Source organism: Sylvia atricapilla, chromosome 7 (genome assembly GCF_009819655.1).
Source record: "Sylvia atricapilla isolate bSylAtr1 chromosome 7, bSylAtr1.pri, whole genome shotgun sequence".
Taxonomy (NCBI): domain Eukaryota; kingdom Metazoa; phylum Chordata; class Aves; order Passeriformes; family Sylviidae; genus Sylvia; species Sylvia atricapilla.
This window is the reverse complement of record NC_089146.1, coordinates 21,791,380-21,817,650: the sequence shown is the minus strand read 5'-3', so window position 1 is coordinate 21,817,650 and position 26,271 is coordinate 21,791,380. Positions and strand designations below refer to the sequence as shown.

The 26,271-nt window shown below is 34.0% G+C and overlaps 1 protein-coding gene across 2 annotated transcripts in view; it reads left to right on the top strand.

Moving 5' to 3' along the window:
- The window catches only part of PSMD14 (proteasome 26S subunit, non-ATPase 14), a 47,002-nt gene extending 21,791 nt beyond the window's left edge, over positions 1 to 25,211 (top strand). For both annotated transcript variants that reach the window (XM_066322891.1, XM_066322892.1), the window contains 9 exons: positions 931 to 1,002; positions 1,338 to 1,457; positions 2,527 to 2,597; positions 3,541 to 3,691; positions 15,606 to 15,713; positions 18,821 to 18,895; positions 21,255 to 21,380; positions 22,542 to 22,604; positions 24,781 to 25,211. In XM_066322891.1, the coding sequence (XP_066178988.1) occupies positions 931 to 1,002; positions 1,338 to 1,457; positions 2,527 to 2,597; positions 3,541 to 3,691; positions 15,606 to 15,713; positions 18,821 to 18,895; positions 21,255 to 21,380; positions 22,542 to 22,604; positions 24,781 to 24,879 (885 nt within the window). In that variant the 3' untranslated portion in view covers positions 24,880 to 25,211. The remainder of the gene's footprint in view (positions 1 to 930; positions 1,003 to 1,337; positions 1,458 to 2,526; positions 2,598 to 3,540; positions 3,692 to 15,605; positions 15,714 to 18,820; positions 18,896 to 21,254; positions 21,381 to 22,541; positions 22,605 to 24,780) is intronic.
- Positions 25,212 to 26,271: the final 1,060 nt, after the last annotated feature.

Below are 26,271 nucleotides of genomic sequence, written 5' to 3'. Positions count from 1 at the left end.
GTTGCTGCTTTGTTGCCCTTCTAAGTTTACATCACCTCGTGCAGAAGTAAGCTGTGTCCTTTCAGTGGAAATTTGGTAATAAATTAATGAATGTGCTGTTAATTGGCTGTAATGAGGCACGCTGATATGGAATTCTGTATATAACAGCAATATTTTCTTGTTCCTCAAGAAAGGGACATTTAAACTGCTGCCTCCTGTGTTTTTCAATTTCAGCAGTACACAGAACCTGTTTCAACCAATCATTCACACCTGGGACAGTTGTGCTAATTTTTGAATAACTACTCATAAGGCAAAGAGCAAAGTATTTTGTTCACAGCTTTTCCACCTAGGGATCAGAGGTCCGTTTTTTCTCTCACTGTACCAGTGTATCTGCAAAGTACTCCCATAGCCTTTATCTGCAAGTCCTCTTTAGCTGAAAGCTGATGAAGCAAAGGGAGATTGCTGTTTGTGTTGGTGCCAGTTAATCATGCTAGCCCAGCAGCATTTACATTCACACCACTGTAAGAAACACATAGTTAATTGGAGAACTGGCCATATTTTACAGCTGACGATGGTTAGCATTGCAGCAAGGCTGACTAATGGAAACTTATCTGACTCTTAGCCTGAATGGCTTGTAACAGGTTTGTATCCAGTGTAACACTTGCCTGCTTTCTATTTAACTGGCTCTGATAAGATTGTTCTTTAGACTGTTGTTTGGGCTGGGGGGTGACAGGAGGATGGCTGGGTGACCTATTACAGAATAATTTTACTGACAGAAGGTTTAGAGGATTGGGTGTGCTGTTTTTTGTTTTGTTTATAACAACTACATCTGACCCATGAAGTCACAATTACATATGCATTTTTCTATAAGTTCTGTAATATTCAAGACAAAATATTTAGAAACTGCAGAATAACAATGATGCTGAAAATAATCGTTTATTCTTTTTATAGGGGCCACCAACAGATGCTCCCGCAGTCGATACAGCAGAACAGGTTTATATCTCTTCCCTTGCACTGCTGAAAGTAAGTGTTCTGTGTACATACTATGTCTGAATATAATGCTGGTGTTAGAACACCTGGAAGCAGTCCAGAGTTAATGGAGTTGTGTTGCTTAAGTGCTGATGTATTTTAAGGCCAGATGTATTTTAAAAATCAATTAATACTGATTTGAACCCTCAGAAACTTATTTTAATTAGTTCTCTTTTGTTGGCTTTGTTTTTACTATTTATAGTTTGTTACAGTTTCCAAAAGTGCTGCAAGTTTCAAATTAGCTAGAGCTCAACAAAGGCTGAAAAAACTACCTCAATCAAACTTGAACCTTCTGTTAAACGTGTGGTGTCATTTGGTCTTAATTCCAGATGTTGAAGCATGGTCGTGCTGGTGTCCCTATGGAAGTTATGGGTCTGATGCTTGGGGAATTTGTTGATGATTATACTGTGAGAGTGATTGATGTTTTTGCAATGCCACAGTCTGGGACGGTGAGTTCTTCGCATCTAGACCTTGATAATTTTATTTGCTTGGGTTTTTTTCCTTAGTGTAAATTTATTTTTTAAAAGCTTTTTGTGTTTTACCTCATTGAAGCAATCTGAAGGTATAAGCTGTGAGTTATAATATAAACAAGTCTAATGGTTAAAGAGTTTCAGTAAAAAAAAAGTCAAAGCTTCTTTTTTAACAAAGGCTAGTACTTCAGCGTGTATTTTGATATATGCAGATATTATGTCCTTTTTTATATATAAATGTAGTGGTATAACATCACTTTTAAGACTTATAAATTGATGACTTTCAGAACTCATATGCTATGAGTCAGCAGAAAGATTCAAAAGATTAAAGGTTTGATTAGAAGTGTGTCATGCCCTTAATTCTGATGATGCTATATACTTCAAACTTGCTCTCTTTGACAGATCTTAGTTGCATGCCTCTTAAATGATACTTCTGTGATATGAAAAAAAAAAAAGTATTTAAATTTTGAGTAAAAATATCCATTTTATGAACAGAGGAAAGAGACTAAAGAGTCAAGGGGTGTAACTGGAATTTATGATGCTTTATTTTGTGTAACTAGAATGAAATATTCTCAAAACAAGCATGGAATGGTTCCTTTGTAACTCAGAGCTGCACTCCATGAAATTTTCAAATTCTTTTGTCCTGAGTTTGTTCTATATGTGTGCATAATATAAAAATCTGCAAAAAGCCAACTTCATCTTGAATAAAACGTGTAGAGCTGAACTTGGAACAAACAGGCCACTGTTTGCAGACCAAACAGAGGAGAAAAAGGTGAATTCCTATGCCTATTTAATCATGTTAACTCATAGTAAAGATTACTTTAATAGCAATTCAAAATAATCTTTTAGCATTTTGAAAATCGCATTGAAATATATTTCTAAAAATTGTATTTTACATTTAAGGGTGTTCTGTCATGTAGTACTGAAGTATTCAGGTTGCCTTTTTAAACAGATGCTTATGAATATTTTGTTTGTGCGAAGTTACAAGTTAAAAGATAATACTGCTTCATGTAAAACTACTATGATTTTTGTCTGTCTTTTAAATCAGGGTGTCAGTGTGGAGGCAGTTGATCCTGTATTTCAAGCAAAAATGTTGGATATGCTGAAACAGACAGGAAGGTAAGTCACTGTAAAGAGGGCTGACAGTAGCAAGTACTCCCTCCATGAAAAACTAGTGATTTAAGGGCTCTTAATCATGTTTAAAAATAAATAATTGCCCCACAAATTAGGTAAGTAGCATAGCATGTAATTCAGTCCCACTCATGCATTTCAATTGTCAGGAGATTGTCACTCCTGTTAAACCTACAGCTTTGATTATCGCCCAGAAAGATTAGAATGCTGCTCAGTTTAGCATAGGTGATTACTACACAACACCTGCTTAAAAGATTAATTTTTTTATTTAACCCTTTAAATAAAAAATATAAAATTTTTGAAGTTATAACTTATTCATGAGCAATTTTAATGAAAAGAAAGGGAAAATAGTTTTCCAAAAGTTCCTAGTATTTAAGCAAATTTTTATTTCACTCCTACCTCTCAACAGTTGTCGTCTGCTTGCTCAAATTCTTTTACTGTGGGAAAAACTTCAAAATTAATGTTAGCAAAAGGCTCAGCAGCTGAACAGAACAGTGCAAATTGCTTTTTGACTGAGTTCCTAGTTCTACTGCTGGTTTAATTGATATTTAATCCTTTCCCACCGTTGGTTCCCGTTGTCCGTGTCTGAAATGGACTTTCTGCCGTGAAAATTCAACCTTCGATGCCAAGGAGTTAAAGAGTAGATATTTACTCAAGTGCTGAAAGGGTAAAAACTGATTCAGGGAAGGTGTGGTAACAGGGTGAAAAACTGAAAGCTTGATCTACCACTGCTAATGTGTATCCCTTAATGATAGCCCTCTTTTGTCGCATTTATTCACGTCCATGTTTTCACCATCCTGTGCTGAGTAATTTAAATATTACTAATGGTGTTTTTTCACAGCTTGTCCTAATTTATGTCCTGATATGTTCCTATTTCTTCTTGTGATAAGTGTTTGTATTTTTAAAAATCTCAATGTCCTCTTTGTTTCAGACCTGAGATGGTAGTTGGTTGGTATCATAGTCATCCTGGCTTTGGCTGTTGGTTGTCTGGTGTAGATATCAATACTCAGCAGAGCTTTGAAGCCTTATCAGAAAGAGCTGTTGCTGTGGTGGTGGATCCCATTCAGAGTGTAAAAGGAAAGGTATAGTAGGCTTGCTTTTTATTTTTAAGGTACTTCAATAAGATTTAATACTGAAGCACTGTAAATATGTTTAAGTACTTCATTTTTGGAGGCCCACACTATATTTAAAAAAAATAAAACCAAAATCTCATTGTTAATGAAAAGATAACTTCCAGTTTGTTCTGCATCTTACATAAGTAGTCCTTAAACAGGCTGGAAGTCTTTGACATTGTCAATACCCATAACCAATCATAATCCTCTCTTAATATTTTGCTATTCAGCTGTCACTTAACAGGTTTACAACTAATAATCCAAGTATACATTGTTTTATACATTACATTTTAGCTACAAAGTCTGAGATCAATTGCTAACAGATTGGAATAGATTCAGCCCCTTAACATGGGTACTAAGAATGCATTGATTTGCAGGCGTTTCATATGATGATTTTTATTAAAATTCCTATTCCAAATGTTTTGGGCAATAAAACTTTACAGAGAAGTTGATATCAAGCATTTGAATTTTGAGAAGTGTGCAGATAAATGATTAAGTATGTTAAGTTATTATGAAAAGAGATTAACTTGCAAAGCATATTGGGTTATAGTTGTCCTTTGTTGAAATCTCTTTTGTTCTTGTTTAGTTCTCTTTTTATTTCTTTCTAGCCCCATATGCCATTTTCCTATTTCCTGCCTCATGACAGCAGGGAGCAGCTCTATTATCACCTTCACAGAGCTGTCTGCAAATGTGAGAGGCAATTCGATTTTGCTCAACCACAGGGAGAGTGGATTAGAAAAACTACAGAACGTACAGAAATTGGCTAGGTGGTTTACTGCTTTAAAATACTGCTGAGGTGTTTTGTTTGAGCATGCACTCCCATTGTATTGTAGAATAATTATTGAAATGCGTCATGGTATATGTGGATGATATTAATGTAAATTTATAAATATTTTAAAAGTGTTCATCTTGTATAAAACTGTAGTATCATATTTCCTATGAGGCAGATCTTATTAAAGATACCAAACACTATGGGTTGTCTTAATTTCACAGCAGAATGTTCTGAAGCTCCAGTTGCATTTTCATGTTTGTTTTTTTTTTTCAATTCTGAATTTTATAGCAAACACATTTATGTAACAGGCAATTGAAAAATTACTAGCTTCTGGTTGTTTGGAAGGTATTAGGCACCGGTATAAATTTTGTTCCTTTTTAAATTGCTTAAAGAGTAGAAGGAAATACAGGTAGTCTTGGCGAGGGGGAAAGAGGCAGAAGAACACTTAATTATTCCTAACTTATTTTTCCTTTTATTTTCCCACTCCAATAAAAATGTTGAATTAGGAGTCTTTTTGTTTTGTCAAAACATAATTGTCAAGACTATTACTAGTAATTAATTTAGACCTCACTAGCTAGTAAATCCATTAAGAAGAAAAGCTTCCCAATAAGTCACACTGCTCTTAAAACACGTTTGCTCACTAAGTGCTTCTTTTTAAAACGATTTTATTGCCACTGTTGTTAACACAGATGTCTATCTTTGAGGTCTTTGAGATCTTCAATAAAGTAATCTTTCCATATTTATTTTGAATATGAATAAATTTTTGTCCATCTAAGCATTTCTCAGTTACAGCTGCTCTTATGGCATTACTGCCAGTACTTGAGATTACTGGAAGTCTTGTAATGTTTGTTTTTCATACACATTTTTTAGCTGCTACAGTCAGATTAAATTACGTTCTCGGGTTTCACGTTAAAAAAATTTTACATCTGTCATGTTTCTGGCAAGTGCCTCCTTTAAAGCTTAGAAATAAAAAGAATCTCCCAAATTATGAATACCACTTGTAATTAACTTCTTGATTTCGAAGATGTGGAATGCGTTTGAGTTTTATAATCCTGGTTGGCAAGATCACTTACACTAAAATGTGCTTGGATTTTAGATGAACTGAGAGAAGAAGAGATATATTATAGTTCAAGGGGGGGTTCTTAGGTCAGGTTTCAGTGCTTCATGTGCCTGGCCAACTTATCATGGCACCCAGAGCCTCTTCATGTGCTAGAGAAGTCAAGCTCAGCCTATTTCAGGAAAGTATCTGCATTTGCCAGCACCAGCAAATGAAGATCCACTTGCAAAGGTAATTTTGCTGTTGTAGTAACCACTGTACTTGTGGGCTTTAGCTACGTGAGTCCAAGATCATTACTCATTATACCTTATACTAGCAGGACTGTCTGGCAAAAAAAATACAGTGAACATGTGGCATAGAAGATTTTAATATGGCATGTTTTGTCTGAGATTAGATGTATTTAAAAGCAAAGACCAGAATAACACATTAGCTAATTTTAAAGCTGCCTCAGGGCAGGTCCATGCCCATATAAATTGCCATAGTTTATGGTCAGTGAAGCAGTCATGGTTGTGCTAGTAAAGAATAACTGGGGCAGAGGTTATTTTCATGTGTCAGGAAGTTGCAGTGAATTCTGATGAGGAACCTCAGTTTCACCTTGACTGGCTAAAACATTAAAAAGCAGTTTGCCCTGTTACTGTAGAAAATGAAAATTTGTTCTTTGTTAACCGCCTTGTCTCCATACACGTTTTCTACATAGCACAGAGATGTATGACTGCAGCTTAAAAATAAGTATAACTGTAATTCTCATCAGTTAAAAAAACCAAACCAGTCATTTTATGTCTTAAAAGCCAATGAGCAAAAATAAAAAGTCATATAAAATCCTTATATAAAAATAAGCCCCTCATATAGATCTGTGGATTAAATGCCAACTGCTTTAATGGCCTTTTTAGGGCTGGGATATTTTTGTATAAATATAGTAGGACACATGAAGCACAAGTAATTTCAAATACTGACCTTACTACTCTACGTACATATTCTTGCACAACAAAGTATGTTTTTTCATGACTGTGTACCATATTTTGCAATATTTAGGCTTACAGTGCTCTAGATGTCTGTAAAATAAACTCCCAACAGAGCAGTGGGTTTTAACTGAAGGTCAGTGGTCTCAGAACCCAGAGAGGAAAAGCTTTGTTTTGAATTTTTTTTTTAGTCTGATTTCTTTGAATGAAATCAAAGTAAACATGCTGAAATATGGCCAGTGGGGCAGCCTGGCTAGCTGTTGTTTCATTTTACACTTACTTATAAACTTTTCTTTTATCCTCTCCAGTTTTCCAGTCTATGCAATGGAAACTGCAATACATATTTAGAATGTTCCACAGAAGCAGTAATTTCATTAAAGATCTGGAATACAGCTAAATATTGACATTTCATATTTATTTCTAACATACACTTTGAAATGTCTGTACAGACAACCATAAACCTTTGCCAAATGTTAAAAATAAGTGTGGTTTTTTGGACCTTAACTTAGCAGCTGTTCATCACCTCTTAAGGAAAATATAACTACACTAAACCCACTGTAACACATAGTATCTTTAACTCTGAAAGCATTAACTTAGTGTGCTGCACTCACTGTATTGTTAAATTAATTTTTTAAAAATAGTGTTTTCTTTTTTGAACTGTTTTAACCTTTAGATCTTTATTAATTACGAAGTTACCCTTTAAAATGACTTCTTGTTCTGAGAGAGTTAACTGGTTTCCCTTGTAAGGATCTATAAAATATCCAAAATTGTCAGAAGTCCATTTTGTACATCTGAGAAGCTTGATGGCACTTGTGGTGTTTAGCAGGATTGGTAGCAAAATCTCTTACTCACACAGCAAACTTTCATTTCTGTTAAGTCATATTTTTTCCTAGAAAGGCACTGTCAGAAGTATTTGTAGGAATATTTGTTGGTTTGCGGCAAATTGTTTTTTATTGTTTGCTGAGGAAAATAGGTTTTCAATAACTTCTTTATAAAATCTGTTTCAGTCACCTTAGACAGATAAAAACAGATATGCTGTGCATCTTAATCTTGTGCTTAAACCAGATCCTGCCATGTTCATAAGAGGATTTTGCTATGGTACTTTATCCTTATCTGAAAATCATTCATATGGTAAAAGAAAATAAATATGTACATTTGGGTAGCCTCGTAAATCAAAGTAATTCTAGTTGAGAATAATCCCTGTAGATCATCTAGCTCAACTTTGTGCTGAGCACAGTTTCAACATTGAGTTCAGATCAGCTCACTTAGTGTTTTGTCCACTTGAGTCTTGAGATTCAACAGCCTCATGGCAATTCTAGTTCCAATATTTTATTTTTCTTGCAGTTGGTTTTTTTCCATTTGTATGCATATGGTCAGTAACTTCTTTCAGTTTATTACTACTGTCTCTGTCTACATACATCATTGAAGAACCCTTGTTCTGTGGTCTGAGCAACCTCTTCTGGAACTGGAAGATTTTTTTACTTAAAAGAGTCAGAATGTGGGCTGTAGTCTGAAACCATTTTGTGCATGCAGTTTCTTTTCACTGGTAGTTGAAAATTGCTTTTTTTTGTTCAACTTAACGAGATCTTTAGAATTTTACTCTAAAAGGAGTAAGAAATGTACTGGACTTCATAATTTGTTATTTCAGTAATTTTTGAAGTATGAAAAAAATTAATCATATTGTGCTGGAACAAGAGAAAAATACATGCTGGTTTTAGCCTCCTTATACAAATGATGACCCTGAGGAGGCTGGAGGACTTGTTTTAGCAACCTCTTTCCCTGGTTTTGTCCATTGGTACTTGTAAATCTAAGTGACAACCTCTGTGTAATTAGTGATGTATATGAGCATTCTAGGTTTGTTAATACCTGGTTTCAGGTTTTTTACTTTTCAGAGTAATAGATGGTCATTTTGTCAATAATATTTTGTCAAAAGTGCTGACCATAAAAATAGTGATTTACAAGTAGTTTTGATCTCTTTTGCTACTTTTATGTTCCAGTTTAGATTAAATCGTCTGTATATTACACTGTTTCAGAATGCTGACTTCCATTTTTGTGCTGCAAATCTTCCCAGTTTATCAAAACAAATATGTGTGTGAACGGTTTCATAATTTGATAATTACTTCTTAGTCTAAAACACTGAAACCGGTAGAAGACAGCAATTTAACAATTTCCTGAATATTGAAATTACCATCTAGCTTCAAGATTTTCTTCAGCTGAGCATGTTTTACACCAGTTTTTTGAAAGATTGCATGGTTTTAAACCTCTAGTCTTCTATCAAACCGCTATTATTTTTCCTTTGAACTTTTCTTTTTCCCTTCTTTGTTTGAATTAACCACGGGATTTCAGGAGACATTGTTTTTTAAGAAGGCAGAAAAAGGGCAATCCTTGAAATGAGATATATTGAGACACTGGTGTAATGTCTGAAATTTAAAATAGCCCATTAAGAATTAAATTTGTGAAAAGTGTAAGCAGATTGGAACCACCTAAGAAGACTTCATTGGTATACCCAACTCCTCCTCCCCACTTCATGTGCTTGTCTTGTTTTTTGCCTTAGCAAGTCTTCCCTAGACACAAATGAATTCAGTCTTTAGGGTACAGTTAAAAATAAGTAACACAGTTGAAATTAGTAATTAGAACCAACTAAACAAAACAGTAAATTGACTGTATTGTCACTACTTTGGAGACATGCCTATTTGTTGTGAATTATTATGCAGATAGCATTTAGAAGAAAATATATTTAAAACATGATGCCTGCAATTTTGTCAGAATCTTTTATACCTGGAACAACTTCCATTGTTAGAATTGGATTAGCTAACACTTTTCTATTTTAAATGGAAAAAATCTAAAATAGATAACATAACTTTGCAGTATGTAATTTTAATTCACATATCAAGAGCACATTTCTGAACATTATGCACACTGTATAGTAATTTTAGATACTCTCACAATACTATGCTATTTCTTGCCATTGACTGGACAGAAACATGGTGGTTTGATCTAGGGAAGAATCAAGTTTCAATAGGAGCCTGGGTTGAAGAGTAAGGAAGCTGTATGTTTGTGGCGGGTTTGATCACTGTTGATTTAGTAAAGATTGATGTTCTTTTGCCTGGAGAATCATAGTTGTAGTAGATGAATTGTGTCTGCATCACAGTGTTGGCCACTTGGTACTTTCCGTTCAGGATGTGTAAACCTAGGCATAAACTACATAGTTTTGTTACTGCCAGTGCACCACTATTTCGTTACGTTTCCTACAGTGGTCATACATATCCAGATTAACGTATTTTGCATATTTTACCTCCTATTTTTTTAATGGAGTGCTGAAATTGTTAATGTCAATCCTGATGTTCCAAAGTTTGTTATGTAATGTCCTTTGGACTTGTGATTTAATTAAGTAATGTATGTTTACCTACTAAACAGTTTACATAGGTTACTTGAGTTCATGCCCTTCCCTAAAACAGAAAGTTCCAAGACTTGGTTGAGAAGTATTAAATGTTTAATTTCCTTTTGCTGTGGTGGATGTAGAATAGTCCATTTATCTTCATTAAGGCATATAGCTTTAAAACTTGTGGCTCAGCTACATGGGAGTTATGGATGCATGCCCTCACTTGTCAAGATAAATGTATTATGCTGTAGTTCTCTTCCCCTTCCAGTATGGATATTGAAGTTGTACTGCAGATTTGACCACAAGTAAATAATTCTCCAAGGATGGAGAAGGAAAATGCACATACTCCTAGGAATATGTTTTCCAGAGCTAAAATTGACATTTTATAAATAATTTCCATGTTGCAAACTTCAAACTCACAATCACAGCAATTCAGTGATATGCATTTGGCATGAGTCAGTTTCAGTTCTTAGTGCTTTTCATTGGAAATGGCATAAAAAGTAAGATTTCTTTGAATTTTTTATGTTGTGGGCTTGCAGGGGACAGAAGATGTTCTTCACTTGTAGTTGTCTAACAGTGCATGGCAGCATAAATAACGAAATGGTCATAAACCTCAGCTGCACTTCTCTGGTCACATGTTCCATTTCATTTTTAAAGAATCTAGAAACAAACTAAGCACTTGATAACAGGTCAGTTGCAAGTGATAAAAGAGATTTTAGATGGGACATTACTTCTTTTTCCACACCTGGCATAACCACACTATCCTTTGCAGTTGTCTTTAAGCACTGGTATGTTTGTTCATAAACATATGGCATAAACAATACACTGATACTTGAATTCCAAGGACACAATGCATTTTTAAAGATAGTCACCATATGCCATAGATTTTTAACTGGAAAAATATTGATTTTAGATTTTATAAAGTTAAACAATAAAGGCTGACTTACATGGAACTGAAGTTTACCACTAAAATATAGTGGGACTTGAAAACCAGAGCTATTTCATTCAAGATTGTTTGGAAATTTAATATTGGAAGGATTTAAGAATCAAGTAGGTAAAGGACTCTTGAATTAATTTTTTTTTTTTTTTTTTTATTTTTTTTTTTTTTTTTGTAATACCTCACAAAGTTATGAAGACAGTTTTCGAAAAACTGATAATATTCAGTTGATAGTAAGAAACTAAAGAGTGATAGCATTCACACTTTCAGGAGAAGCTAAAAGAAGTCTGGCTACTAAATATCCTACATTTTCATCAAGCCATTATTTTTAAAAACCGTGTGGGGACTGTAAGAGGCCAGATTTTTGTCTAGCTAACAGTTGAGGTGTCCAGTACTTAGATTGTGAGTAGATTTTTATCATATTAATTACAGCTGTCCTGAAATTTACACAGGACATAATTGTAAATTTTCTTTCTAAAAATACATTCTATGAACTCTAGTATGGGCTGTTGACTCCAGGCAAATGCTAAAAAAAGCTGTATAGTTATTGTTTTTTTAGATTATTACACATTTTGAAGCTAAGACAGATGTACAAAAAGATGCAGTTTTTATTTTGTATTGGCAGCTTCCAAATATTTAGTATCTATTTCCAAGAACTGCAATTAGTAAAGCATCCATGGTACTGAAATCCACACATCCCACAAGCTAATTATATTTGCAAGGTCAGATTGAATACATATTTTCAGAAAAATAAAGGGTTATATAAATGTGTCTTCTACTTGGCTGTTATATCACAGTTTGTTGATCTGGAGTATAATGTGTACAATTCACAAATTTGTCTGATAACAGAAAGTGGTGTGTGATTGTGTTTATTTTACTAACCAGTATATTCACAGCAATCACTTCCAAATATCTCTCCAGTAAAGATGTGTTAATTACAAAACAGACAAGGTCTTCTATTATATTAAAGCTACTAACAAGAAGACAGCAGGAATCACACATGTAAATAGCATCATCAACCCCTATTTTAGTCCTCTGTTTTGATCTGTGAGTTGCGCATAGACCAAAGGTGCTATTAAAGACTCAGTATATGAAATAGGCAGCATTATATGAACAAAATTTATTCAACAAGAAAACAGACCTTTAACATGAATTTAACAAGCCTGAGAAATTATAAACTCTCATATGCTGCAGATTCATGCAGTGATAATAAACAAAAAAGGAAAGTAAGAGGTTTCCTTAAGCTAGCCAAACTGCTAATGGTTTTGTTATAAGCTGTCTGCTGTTGAAATGACCTCTGAAAAGTCTGGAGACACTTACACAAGGGAAAATTAAATGGTCAGAGTGGTGAAAGAGTTGCACTATGGAAGTGCATTAAAAAAAAATTACCTTCAAATTTCTGGAAAACATCCTAATAGCACAGACTTCTGGTTAACTTCTTAATGTCTTTTTAGGAAAGAAATTTAGCATGAAGCTCGGAAACAAATTTTTACTAAAAGAGCTGTATTATATTATATAGGTTGTTTAAGTAAAATGAAAGCTTAAAATTTTTGTTTGAGAAATACTGACTTTTTACAATAAAAAATCTAAGTAACTGAGTGGTGATTTGTACTGGGTTTAATTAATCTTTAGAAGTTCTTTGTTCAAAATACTGTGTCTAAAGTTTCCATCATAGAATAGGGGGTGACCATGTTTCTGTCATCAGCCTGCATCATTCTGTACTTCGAAATACACAAACATAGAGAGGAGACTTCAACTTGTACACACCTCCAAGTGCTCACTGGGGCTTTTTTCTTGGATCTTACTGTGGCATAATTAACACCTACTTCACCCATTGCTCATTAGTACACTGGACATTAATGAGTCTATTTATTTTTATGTAATCCTCTAAAGGCGGGACTGATTTATGCTGGCTATGAAAAAAGCAACTACATTTCCTAGAAATGAATATGTAAGATTTATTATTGTATTTATGTTTTTATTGTGTATTAGGTCTAAATTTAGCCTCCAGGTTGCTGAGCATGTTAGTTTCTTTAAGATGGTTGCTATAGTGATAGCAGCAAATTCCTTTAATCTTAGTGTAGTTAAAGTATTTAGTTATCATTGGTCATCAGAGTGCAGCTAAGATGAAAAACAGCGTTTTCATGTGTACTTTTTGCACTCTCATGAGATTGTAGGAATTGTCATTTGTCATTTTATCCCTTGTAAAAGCATAATGTTTGCTGTTTGTGATTTCAGTTTCTCATACTGCTTTCTGTTAGATTTATATTTGTTCTGCTTGGGAAATACTTGCACATCATTCCTTCAGGGTAGATAGAGAGTGCAGTATATTCCCATGCAGCTTGTACCCAAAACATAGTGGAAGTTACTTCTGATCAGAATTAAGATGTTTGAGCAATATTCAGTATCACTCATAAATAATTCAGGAACTTATTCTCATATTTTAAGGTGAAATTTAACTAATCTGAAAACTCTTAACAGAAATGTTGAATTTTCTTGTAAAAAAAATGTAGTTTTTTTTTTATTTTGTATGGCTGAAGCCCTAAGACAAATCAAGCTGGACAATACCATTCTTTTTGGATAAGCTTAATGTTGTCTAGTAAAGTTCTCAGTTAAATTAAGGTCTAGAAGCGGGGTGGGGGGGCTGTTAGTGAGCTATAAAGCAACTCCTTGTCATTCTTGAATACTGCCAAGTTCATGTTTCTTGCTCCTCAGGGTAAATTTTTGCTTGCTTAGGTTTTTTTTTCCATTATCTAGGTAGTCTCTGGAGAACTGGTGGTGTGCTTTTTTTTTTTTTTTTTTTTTTTTTTTTTTCTTTTTTTTCTTTTTTTTCTTTTTTTTTTCTTCCTGCTTTGCTTGACTTTTTAATTTATACTGCCTGTTTGTTATGGTTGGGCATTTCCAGGTGTTGATGAATTCGAGCATCTGGTTAAAAAGGAATACAAAGATACATACAAAAAGCTTGTCACAAGTGTTTTAAGATAGAGAAAATGCTAAAAAATGAAAACAACCCAAATTACTACTTATGTTATGAGAAAGAATGTATAGATATATAGTAACTGTTTCTGATATTTTTGAGAATTCTTCTAAATGTAATTCCTTTTTTGTAGCATTGGTATCAGATAGCATACTTCTGCTGCATTCTAAATCTGAATGGTGGTTTTTTATTGTTCAGAAAAATATCACTGGTAACTCACTTTAATTGGGTCACAAGTGAACATTTTCAATAAAGATCTTTTTTAGGAAGGTTTTCTGCATGCGATTTGAAAACATGGCATATGCGGGTGGATCTGGCCAGCAGCTGAGAGACCAAGGAATAGCCCTTAGTGGCACTTAGTCAGCACCGCTGTCTCACTTGGGTCTCAAAAGTAAATCACAACAGGTGATACGTTTGTGGGGTTTTTGTTTACACCTGATGATTTTTTTGTTATAAATACTTGCCAATTAATTTCATTTCCACATGAAGGACCTTAATATTTTTTCTTGTAATCCTAAAAACTGCACATTATTTAGTTATTAATATATGTGTAAATGGAGAGGAAGGTGCTGAAACAAGGTAGGAGACTCAGTGTCACTTTCTCTGTAGACTTTCAGTGACAGTGGTTGATTTCTTGTTTGTTCAACATAAACAAGGTTCAAATCTAATTCTTCAAAATATCAAACCAGCCATGTAAATGCATCTGTTATAGTCATAGTACATAGTACATATTTGTACATAGTACAAATCATAGTACAGAAAAGAAAATATTAAAAAATATTATAGAAAAGCTGTTAAAAGGAGCTTTAAGTTAGTAACTCTTCAAATATGTGCAGACATGATGCCTGCAAAGTCTGCCTGGTACTGTTTTAGTGGATGTGCAAAGCTGCACTGGTTCAGTTAAAAGACTGGAACCTAAACAAGAATCCTTCTTGCAGTTATGAACCTGTGCTTTTCAGGACACATAGGGGTTTGAGTGTATTGTTGCTACATTCAGTCTGTTAGTCTGTTTCAGCTCCTGTAGATTTTGGACAGGGGTGGGGATTTTATTGCACAGGACCATGAATTTCTCTTTCCAAAAAATTTCATAGACAAATTTAGCACAGGACAGAGTAAGAATCAATGATGAGTTTACATTATTTGCCATAAAACAGCACTGAATCCTGCCTGCCATGTACCTTTAAATCATAAATGACCTTGGTTTTCTTTTTCTCTATTTTTTACTCCTGAGCATGACACTGACAAGGACTTTTTAATCCATCAGACAGTTTATAGACCCTTTCGTAGTCACAAGAAGCAAAAAGCATCTGACTAGAAGGGAATACATGGGGCAAGTTCCTTGCTGGCTATAATTTTGTTGTCATTTCAAGTATTGTGGTAGTATAATTGATGTGACAGGACTGGGCTTTAGACTTGGTCCCTTAGCTTGTGCTCACTTTCAGTTTTAGTCTCTCTCTGTCATTCATTTTGATTGGATAAGATTTAGGTGACAAACATATGCATAGTTTTGAGGCTTAGAGTAAGTGTACATAAAATTCAGTGTTATATGATGATATAATGTATATAAAACTTACAGCTCCATGGAAAAGGTAATAATTGGTGTCACCTTTACAATGCAAGGTAGTGTAGTGTGCTGATCACATAGCCAGCAGGAGGTTCTTTTTTATTAATATTATAATTAAATGATTTTCTGGATAAAGGCCAAAAACACATGAGAGTTGATTGTGCCTTGTCCACTCTTGCTTGGCTCTATTAGTTGCATTTTCTAAAAAGAATTGACTTGACATCTTGTTTTTACAGGTTGTTATTGATGCCTTCAGATTGATCAATGCTAATATGATGGTCTTAGGACATGAACCAAGACAAACAACTTCGAATCTGGGTCACTTAAACAAGCCATCCATCCAGGTAAACCTAGTGCTTGCTGATAGTCCTATAAATTGCAAGAGTAATTCATCAATTTTTGGGGAAGGTGCTTAAAACAGGTTACAAATTATTTATTGTTCTCTCTATTGCATTTTTCCACATGCATTTATAATTTATATGATTCATCACTGGACATGTATATGTGTGGGGTTTAAAATTGAGCCCTAAATTAGCTACTTAAGTGTGAATGCATGTATTTAATGTGTACGGCAGAGATTCAAGTATAAATTTATGGAAATGCAAACTTTTAAAAGTGACAATTGACGACATAGCATGTGATGCAAGATACGTGCTGTTTTCAGTCCTGCTGAAAAACTGCTGCTTGTCAACATCTCAACTTTCTTCAAGATAGTTACTCATGAGCAAATTATGGAAAAAGTTCTTTCTTTTCTTTTTGCTCTAATTTTATCAAGGTTCTTGCTTATTATGTAATCTAGATTAAACCTTGTGTCTTAAATAATTAATCTCTGATTTTTATGTAATGCAGTAATTTGCTGAAAAAATGGTGCAGGAGGGTATTCAATGGATAAAATGGATGCCTGATTAGCTTCTGCTGTAATGTTTCTTTTGCATACACATTTGTGAAACTTAAATATTCAGAGTTTGATTTCTGAAGTTGACTTTCACTGAAAAGACAAAAATTTTGGTCTTCACTGAAGCAAGCCTTTATTTTGAGAAATAGCTTCTATCCTGAAACAAGTATCCTCTGGAGCAATTAATGCTTTTATCCCTGTTGTTCTTCTGCCTCAGAGTTTTTTACTTTAAAAAACTTTTCCCCCTTCCTATGTATTCTAAAGGCATGTGTCCTTGAAACCATGAAGCCCAGTTCCTGCTTTTTGTTTCATTACTTGAACAATAGAAGCAATATTTTGCTAGGTAAACTTTCAAGAAAAAGGCCATCCACTAGTCAGAGCAGAACCGAAATAATGGCTGAACTCGTGCTCTACGAGAGCCATCCTATGGGAGGTCCTAGCCCACCATGCCCTTATGTTTAAAAACATAAGTTGAGGGGTTTTTGTTACTAATACATTGAAACTCTTTGCTGTTGATGAAAAATGCTAGCAAAAAAGTGTCTTAAAATTGAAGAGTGTCTGCTTCAGGATGCTGTTTTAGTTTTGATTTTTGAATTGGTCAAAACTGCAAACAATAATGAGTATGAAATAAGCCACTAATACTCTTGATTGGATGTAGGCAAGCCCATGCTTGCATGTTTCAGGGCTTTTCTAACTGGGCTTTTCTAGACCATGTGTAATGCTTTCCCTTGGAAACCCCTGCAGGATTGTTCTGCTTCATTATTGTAAGATCACTGTCAGTACAGCGTGGCATATTTTGGCCATGGGGTTTTGGGTTTCTGTTATTAAAATGGGTAGGTTTTGTTTGTGTTGAGTTTTTGCAAGCTGTTGCAAATGTCACTGTTAAGATAAAAATCATAATTTTAAATGATGCTCCTAATGTTCCTAAAGCTGCAAGAGCTCTTACAGTGTTGTTTTGCTTTTATTTTAAGCCATGAATAGAATTCTGACCCAGTTGAGGACAGAAGCAAACTAAATATTGATTTCAGCTAGGTTAGTAGCAGGAATTATAAGACATTACTTAAAATCTCAAAAAGAAGAATAATCGAATAGTGCATGCCTTGGCTTCACTCCCTTTTTGTGTGTGTGGTTTTTTTTCCTTGTGTTCCCTTGCCAACAGCTATTTTACAGTTTACCTTTGACATCTGCCCACTCTTTTAAAGGGTAGTTTTTGGACGGGGGGAGGAAAGGGAGAGAATGCAAACCCGTTTGTCAAATTTTAAGAACTTGAGAAAACTTCCTAAATTTCTACACCTCAGTTTATACACAAACACCAAAATCTCATATGCAGTCCCTTTGAGTGAGATAAGAAAATGGCAGTGGAAATGACTTGCTAATAGTTTCAACTATAAATTCCTTTGTTGATGATAAAATCTGTATTTTACAAGTTTAATTAAAATAAGTCGCACAAGTAATGGTTTTATGTAAATGCTAATTCTCATAACTTTTCAAGTACTTTTTATCTTTGTCTATGTATTTGCAATAGAAATCTCTTTAAAAAATATATATGAAAACATTTTCAGCTTTCATACAGATGATTTTGTAATGCTGAAATATTAAGTTTCATAAGATGCAAATACACATTAATTTTGTATAGCTCTAAATATACATTTAAACATAATTAGGTGGAATGCTTGAAACAGAAGTATTTATCACTAATTCAGCATACTTTACATATGATTTATTATATAGTTTGTAAATGTATTCTTCATATGTGAAATTTTATTTGAAAATAGACTCTTTAGTTGTGATGAGGATTGATCATAGCATTTTACCTGCCAAAAAAATACAACTCACACTTAAGTCATAAATGTAAAAGGAAATACCTAATACGTGTGAGCAAAATAGAAAATATATACACACAGCTATCATTAAAAATAATCCAGTTGATCAGATTGTATTTGCAGAGGGCATAATTACAGTCAAAAAGGTGGTTTGTTTTTTTTTTTTTCATTTACAGTTTAAAAATAAAACTAGTTTTAATATCCAAGGTTAATTTGATGCACATTGTGTAACTGAGGTTTTTGCTTGCTTCAGTTAATCCCTTTTCATGTTGTACCCTGGAGAATAAACTTGGGAATGCTGACAGTGTTTATAAATAAATAGATAGCAAGTAGTCTTTTGTTTGTAACAGAATATTTTAATAGAATATTTTAATAGGAGTGACAACCAAATTTATTGAGAGAGGAAGGGTTTGAGAGAAATATGTTTGTGCATATGTATCGGTCAAATGTTTGAAGGCAGTTACCATTTTTTTTTATTATAGTTGCTACTGTGTGAAAAAATCTGGTTTAGAAATAGAAAGCATAACTGTCAGTTAATGAACACAAAAAGAGAAATAGAACCAGGTATATTTACTTCATATCTCCTTATAGTCCCTGTGTTTTTTTCTTTGTGTTTTTTCTTTTATTTAAATGATGTTTAAAGATGTTTATATTGAAATTAGTTTTCTCCTTCTGATATTTCTTCATTCCAATGGTGGGTGATTTAACTCAATCTCTCTCCTGAATTTTGCAGGCATTAATCCATGGACTAAACAGACATTACTATTCCATCACCATCAACTACAGGAAGAACGAACTAGAACAGAAGGTAATTGTTTCATCTTTAATTCAGAGTACCAGGAACATTATACAAACTGTTTAAAATTTGTGGCAATACTCTGATTTCAATGGCTGTTACTTTCAGTAATTGTTTTAACTTTCCTGGAATAGGTGGCTTATCTTCCAGAAATCACTTGAATGTAAGTCGTGGTGATGAAACTTTCCACAACCACATTCTAATGACCATATAAATAGTTTGACAACATTTTTGTCCACCTTATGGAAAGTTGTCATGTTTTTCTCTGCACCTGACTTTGTACAAAGTTTCAAGTTTTCAGTGATGAAGCTGAAAGACATACTGGCTCCCTTCAGTTTTCACAGGCTGGAATTCCTGAAGCTAGGAGAATTTTTAACTGTGTTTTCCAAAATGGAATGTATAATCAAGGGATGTTGTGTTATTGTTTGCTATAATCACTTTGACAGAAGGTGCTTCCAGTTAGTATGATTGCAATTCCCCAAGACATCACTGAATATCAAGAAGTAGTGATATCCTGCATTTACTGAAGAAACACTATGGAGTTACTGACAACAAATGGGGTTTTTTGTTAATTTTGCATCATTCTTCAGGTTACATGCAAAATCTAGCTTGAGAGTTTCAATCAGGAAAACAAAAAGGAAGAAAGAAAGCTTACTTACAATCTACAGAAGTTAATTCTTGAAAAGCCAGATTCTGTCCTCTGCGTATGTTCTCTGATATGTCTGTGCATTTTCGTGGCCTTGTTAGGGCTATAAATTGATCTCAAAGCTTATGATAAAATGGAAAATGGCCAGAATAGTTTTTTCACAGAATTCAGACTTTTTGAGTTACAAGTAATAAGGAAAAAAAAAACCCAGTTTCAAATAGTGGAGGAATATGTATGCGAATTAAGGAGATGGAAAGAGTGTGTGAAATGCACAACCATTTTTAGTGCAGTATCAGACTTCCAAGACCTCACTGTTACTGAAAAGAATAACTGATTCAACAAAACCAGCTCTCTCAGGAAATGTCCCTGAGGGTTCCAGGGGGTTGTTGTTTCCAGTCAAATGCAACAATTTGGCAAATCCAGTCTTGTGTGAAGTTCCAAGTGTGTACTTTCATCAATGGCTTTACGTAAGTGACTAATTACCTTTACAAGTAGGAGAATAATCTTGACCAAGTTGGAAAGACTTTAGTCTGTGAGGTAACAACTCTCTCTCACATCTTTCATGAGGCAGCTTCATACATATCTCAAACACCCCTCGTGGTGGTGGTGATCTGTTATCTCCATCTGTGGTAAGAAGAGTACATGCTTCATGTATTAGATTAGGAGCTCATCACACCAAACCTTAATTTTAAAATCAAGATAGCCTAGCTAAACTGTCCATATGCAGTTTGCCTACGACTCCTTCTGTCAGTAGCTAAGATCTTGCTAACACAAATTATGACACAAACTTTCAACTCAGTTCACATGTTCCAAAGCCAGGTTTCTTTGAAGTTCTACATAGGATGAAACAGGTATTTTTATTCAGGTGATAGCAATTACAGGGATTACCAGTTCTCAAAAATGTCTAGTAAATGTTCACAAATTGAAGGCAAGCTTCAACTGTTTGCTGAAAAGGTCCTCCCTACAGTCAAGTGTGCAGGAGATCCACAAAATACACTTCCTTCATGCATGAAAATAAAGAAATTGCTGTTGTAGCTATTCCTTTGCTCTTTCAAGATTACATGAAAGTGTCAAGTAAAACCTTTCAAATATTTTTAGTAGTGCCTGCATTTATCACCATCAAATCTCTTGCACATTTTATCTTATGGTTTTTATGCTTGTTTATCTGTATGAGGCAAAGTCATGCTTTGGTCACTTTCGAAGTTTATTTTATCATAACTGTCAGTTGCTTGCATACAGATGAGATAATCAGTGAAGCCTGTGTGACTACTTTATGAATTTAAAAGCATTAAAATATTTTTCAGTTTTGTCAAGCCAAAAGCTTCAACTGTTCCTTATATGGTGGCTAAAGTATTCAATTTTCTTAGACCTGAAGCAATTGTGACCTCTATGAAGCAATTGTGCAATTCTCAACCTGCAGCAAAAGTAACAAATCTACATATTCCTGTCAAAGGAATGTGTCAAAGTAAATGTGACCCATGTTTTCATGCCTCATTTTCATATTTAGGATTCAAGAAGTTCAATCTTTAAAAAGTATGCAAATTTATCTTCTGCTCTAGCCAGAATAGTTGATAATTGTATTTCCTCTATTTAAACACTGATGTTGTAAGTTCGATATTTTTTTTTATATTCTTCTTACTATGAATCAGTTGCCTGTCAAAGAGATCTTCATAGTATTCTGAAAGTATTTTATGGTGAATGCTCTAAAGAGGTTTTGTCTTGCAGATGCTGCTAAATTTGCATAAGAAGAGTTGGATGGAAGGTTTGACACTTCAGGACTACAGTGAACATTGCAAACTCAATGAAACAGTAGTGAAGGAGATGTTAGAATTAGCTAAAAATTATAACAAGGTATTCATATCCCATAATAGTATGACTGTAGCTGTGTTTATGAAGTGAAGAAATTAGTTGCTTAATTTCAGAACTAATTGATTTTCACAAGCTTTGTTCAGAATGACTGTAGTTCGTACTAATCAGCTACGTATGGTTTCTGGGTGAAGTTGCCAGATTTGCTCCTCAGGCATTGCCGCCAGACTTTTTGCCCGAAATTTTTGTCAAAGTGTTTAGTTACATGTTTTGCTATGAAATGTGAGTAATCATATCAATTATGTATTTTTACTTGGTGACGAGAATGTAAGACTTCTTTAGATCAAAATGAGCAGTTAGTCATGTTTTTCAATCCTTCAGTCAAGGACAATTGACTTGATCAATTACTTAGCAGAGTAAAGGTTATCTGTATCAGTCTAGTAATAGGCTATAAGTATTTAGAACGCATTCCAGAGCCCAATTCAATGTTCTGCTTAGGTAAGAAATTTGCTACTAGTGGTGTAAGAGGAATTACAGCTACTTGTACTATTTTAATCCTGACACACTTAGAAATATTTCTTACAAATCCTAGATCTCAACAAGCATTCTATGAATAGTAATCATGTCAGTATTTCTTAACAAGTGTTGGTTTTTTAACTCCTTAGAAGTCCTTGAAACCAAAATTCAGTATTACATTCACTAGTTAAGTTAGTGGATGAACTTTATGAAGACATTGTATTTGAAGGCAATATAACAGCATCAAAATATATTAAAATAAATTACTTTAAACAGTACAAAAATTTATTGAGATCAAATCTCCAGTAGTTGAAATTGTGTAGATTTATTTACTGTTTTAACTATTTTCAAGTATCTTTAACTATTGATACCACTCATTTAAGATTTTTGTGTAATAACATTTTGGTGAATATCTGACAATAAAACCATTCATAAGTATTTTCCTTGATCTTTTGCACTAACACTCAGTAATTAAAACCACGTCTGCTGAAAAGCTGAAGTACCTTTCCTTTTCCTTTGACTTTCTGAAATGTGTTGCTGTTTGATTTTTTTTTCTTTTTTTTTTTTTTTTTTTTTTTTTTTTTTTTTTTTTTTTTTTTTAAGGAACAGAATTGTGTTTTGAGAATCTGTGGCTTGGGGAAAAAGTAAACTAAATCTGAAACACTGACCTTTTCTGTGTTTCTTTCACAGGCTGTTGAAGAAGAAGATAAGATGACACCTGAACAGCTGGCAATAAAAAATGTTGGCAAGCAGGTGAGGTGTGATGAATTAGAGTGAGGTGGAATGATATGCTTCGTTCATTCTAAATACTAATTTTTTACATGCGCATAGGTGATTTTAGTTCTGTGTGCATGATATTCTCAATGCTGCGATGCTTTAAATAATAAATTTATTTTTGTTGGACATTGTGCAAGGAACAGGGCCTTTGACTGTAGGTAATTGGCAGAATATCTGCAAGCTGTGTTCTACATGTGTTTTTTATTATATGATAAGGAGCAGTGTTGAAATTCAGTAGTTTCTATTTTCCTTCTTCATTTGTTTTAAAAACTTCTAAGAGACATAAAGATATCCAAGTCTCTGTCAGAGAGACCCAAGCTGTGGAGACACTTAAAAAATGGTGATCATGGAAACAGAGGTGGGGGGGGGGTGTTTGTACACTGTCATGGCTGAAGAGCCAGCTCACCCCTGTCTTCAGTTCATGAACACATTGTCAGTGCTTAGCTCTCAGACACACTTGGCAGGTAGGATGAGTTCCTTTGTACTGGTGTTTGAGGAAGACTGTTTAAGACCACAGCTGAAACCAAAAACACCCACTCAATTCATTCCATCCTTTTGCAATGTTAGGTTATGTCTTTTTAAAGACTCAACAAAAAACTATTTCTGCATTTGATTTCAACATAAAGATTGAGGAAGTGTGCTCTTGTGAGGAAAAGCAAATTTGTAAAAGCTTGCATTCAAGAAGGACAAAGGAAATAAGAAATAGCTTTTAAAATATATAGTGTGTCCTTAAAGAACTAGTACTTATTGTATTGCTAGTAGCAGTAGAAGAATTTAAAAGATTCTGGATTGCTCTTATGTGTCAGCTTCTAGCAGCAATGTCATAACACATCTGCACTATTGTTCAGTCACTCATGTATTTCTGTAGCATTCAGAACAATGGAGTTTATGCACACCTACACATACATAAATATATACATATAAAATATGTAAGAAGGGTTGTATTTTAAGGGTTATGATGTCATCTCAAACAGAACTTGCACTTCACTAGTTGTTACGCATATGTGAAAAAAACCCTATTTTGATATGGTTCTTCAAAAAGAATTTTTTCCTGATAAAATTTTGAAGTTTTCTTTAAATTAAAAGAATGGTTCAATGAAGTAATTTTCAAGTCGGGATTTTTTATGCAGCTTAGATAAAAAGCTTGGTAAACAAGCAGCCACTCACAACAGGGATATTATATTATTAGGTGTATATTTTGTTGGGAACAGAAAGAATATTGGAGAACAGTCTGATCTTTGAAAAGGAGTTTTTAAGAAGGGCAGTGTACACAGATTCAGTAGCACTCTACTATATAAATTTAGATGAGTTCATTAACTTTTTGGCAATAATTCCATCTTTTAAAGAAGTTACAATTCCCATGCATGATTGTCTTCCATATTTAATTTCTTTACACACAAGAATTACTAAAATAATACTATAATAAAGTTTATACATCTTTTTGATGTATGCCAAATATTTTTTAAGTATTTGGAGATCAATTATTTCATATCAGTGGTGAAACTGAAGAAGTGCATGGGTATGATTTTTGACCAGAAATAATCTTATTGTTGCATGCAGATGCCCACAAATGCCTACATCAATTGAGTAATAGTGCGTGGGGATATGTATTTTCAGAAAACTGCTCAGGCTTAACATTCAATTCCCAAGAGCATTTGAACAGGGCATTGTTCATGTTTCATGTTTTTTTGGGTATAGATACACTAATTTTCTTGCAGTCAACACAACTATTCAAGGACTGTGTTAGATGATGCTTGAATCTTTGCAGGATTAGAACATGCATTTGTGCAAAGATGTGAAAAGAAATTGCAATGTACAAGGACTAAGATTAAAATATTTGCCTTAGTGACATGTATAGTAAAATTCACATGTTATCTGTTGTCCTTAAAGCTCACAGCTGCCACAGTTACTCTTGATATGCTGGACAGAAACTTACTTCCTAAATCTATCCTCAAGTTAACTGTTAGTATGAATTAATAAAATTTTGTTCATGGAAATTCAGTCATTTGCTAGGTCTTCCTAGAATGGAAAATTCAGGAGCATTACTGGCATTGTTCATTAACTCACAGACATCTTAAATAGACTTGAAGTAAATGAAATCTTTCAGAGTTGTGTTTCAGTCATTCATCTCATGACATCCTTTTTATTTCAGGACCCTAAACGTCATTTAGAAGAGCATGTGGATGTGCTGATGACCTCAAACATTGTCCAGTGTTTAGCTGCTATGTTGGATACAGTTGTATTTAAATAACTGATTTACCGTTTGTGATACTTTCTATATATATTTGTTTATTGTTTCTAATACTCACAAAACAGAGACTGTTGAGGCTTTACTTGATTAAAATGAGACATCTGACTTCATTTGCAATGTAAGTGCAGCACTATAACACCTCTCAGTCTCTAATTGTGCATTTGCTTCAGTTTCTTTATGTCAGGGCCCTCACAGATTCCAAAGCATTCAAGAACACAATGTGGGGAAAAATGTAGTACATTTTCATTTAATATTTTGGGGGGGAAATCAGTAGTACATATATATTTTGATTGTTGCAACATAATAAAAATACATTTACAAATGTGTCTTAAGTTCTGGACAGTGTTTTTTGAGAAAGGACATCAGGAATTAACAAACTAGAAAAAGTGTTAGTAAACATTTGTTTCTCCTCACTGTAAAACTACTGAGATTGTTAGGAAATTGCGATAAATATATTTATAAATAAAAAAATAATTTAAATATTATTCAAACCCTAATATCTACAGAAGACAACTGACCTTAAGGAAATTAATTCAGTTGCTGATAACTGAATCACAGAACTCTCACAAGCGGTGTCATAAATAGCAGTATTCTGAGAATAAACATTAAAGTGACAGAGGCTGTTCTAGGTTAGATGAACCCACCCTCCTGTGAGAGAATGTACATGAGATGTCCATGGAAAATAAATATATGGAAAGAGTCCCAACTATAATATGAGATTTAAAACCATTTCCACTGACTGAAGAAGGAAAAACTTGCAGGAAGGCAAGTGGTTTGACTGCTTGGTTTGAAGCAGGCAAAGCCAAATATCTGGTTTGGGGAGCGACTCTGGGTTTTGGGCAGGGACTGATTGGAATTTTTCATTAGGGTTCTTTTTTCAAATGTTGGATGCTGATTAGGCTGATTTCATTCTTTTGTCTGGGCAGAAATTTTCTTTTTACTGTTGGTTTGGGGGTTTTTTAATAAACAGCGACAGTACTGGCAAGCAAATATTTCAAAACTATCTGCATCTCTTGTTAAGATAAGTTTTAAAAATTTGACTTCTTATTTGCATACTAAGGAAATAACCCATAAAATTGTCTTATTTTCTGGCTTTTGCCAATATTTACTTACACTTTACCATTCAAAGATTTTTCTTTTGTTTGAAATTTCTTATTGAGGCCTTTTAATTTACTATTTTAGACTAACTCTCTCTCAAAGTATATTTAGCGTGCACTTACTTCAGAGGGAAACATGCAGATTTTTGCAGCTGCCCTCCTTATGGCCTTCCCTCTGCCCCCACAGTAGGCAGTGGAATATCAGACTGGGAAAATGGAGACATACCAAACCACATTTGCCTGCATGTAGTTAAATGGAAGTTCTTTCTGGAGATTGCCACTGCAGACCTGCGGG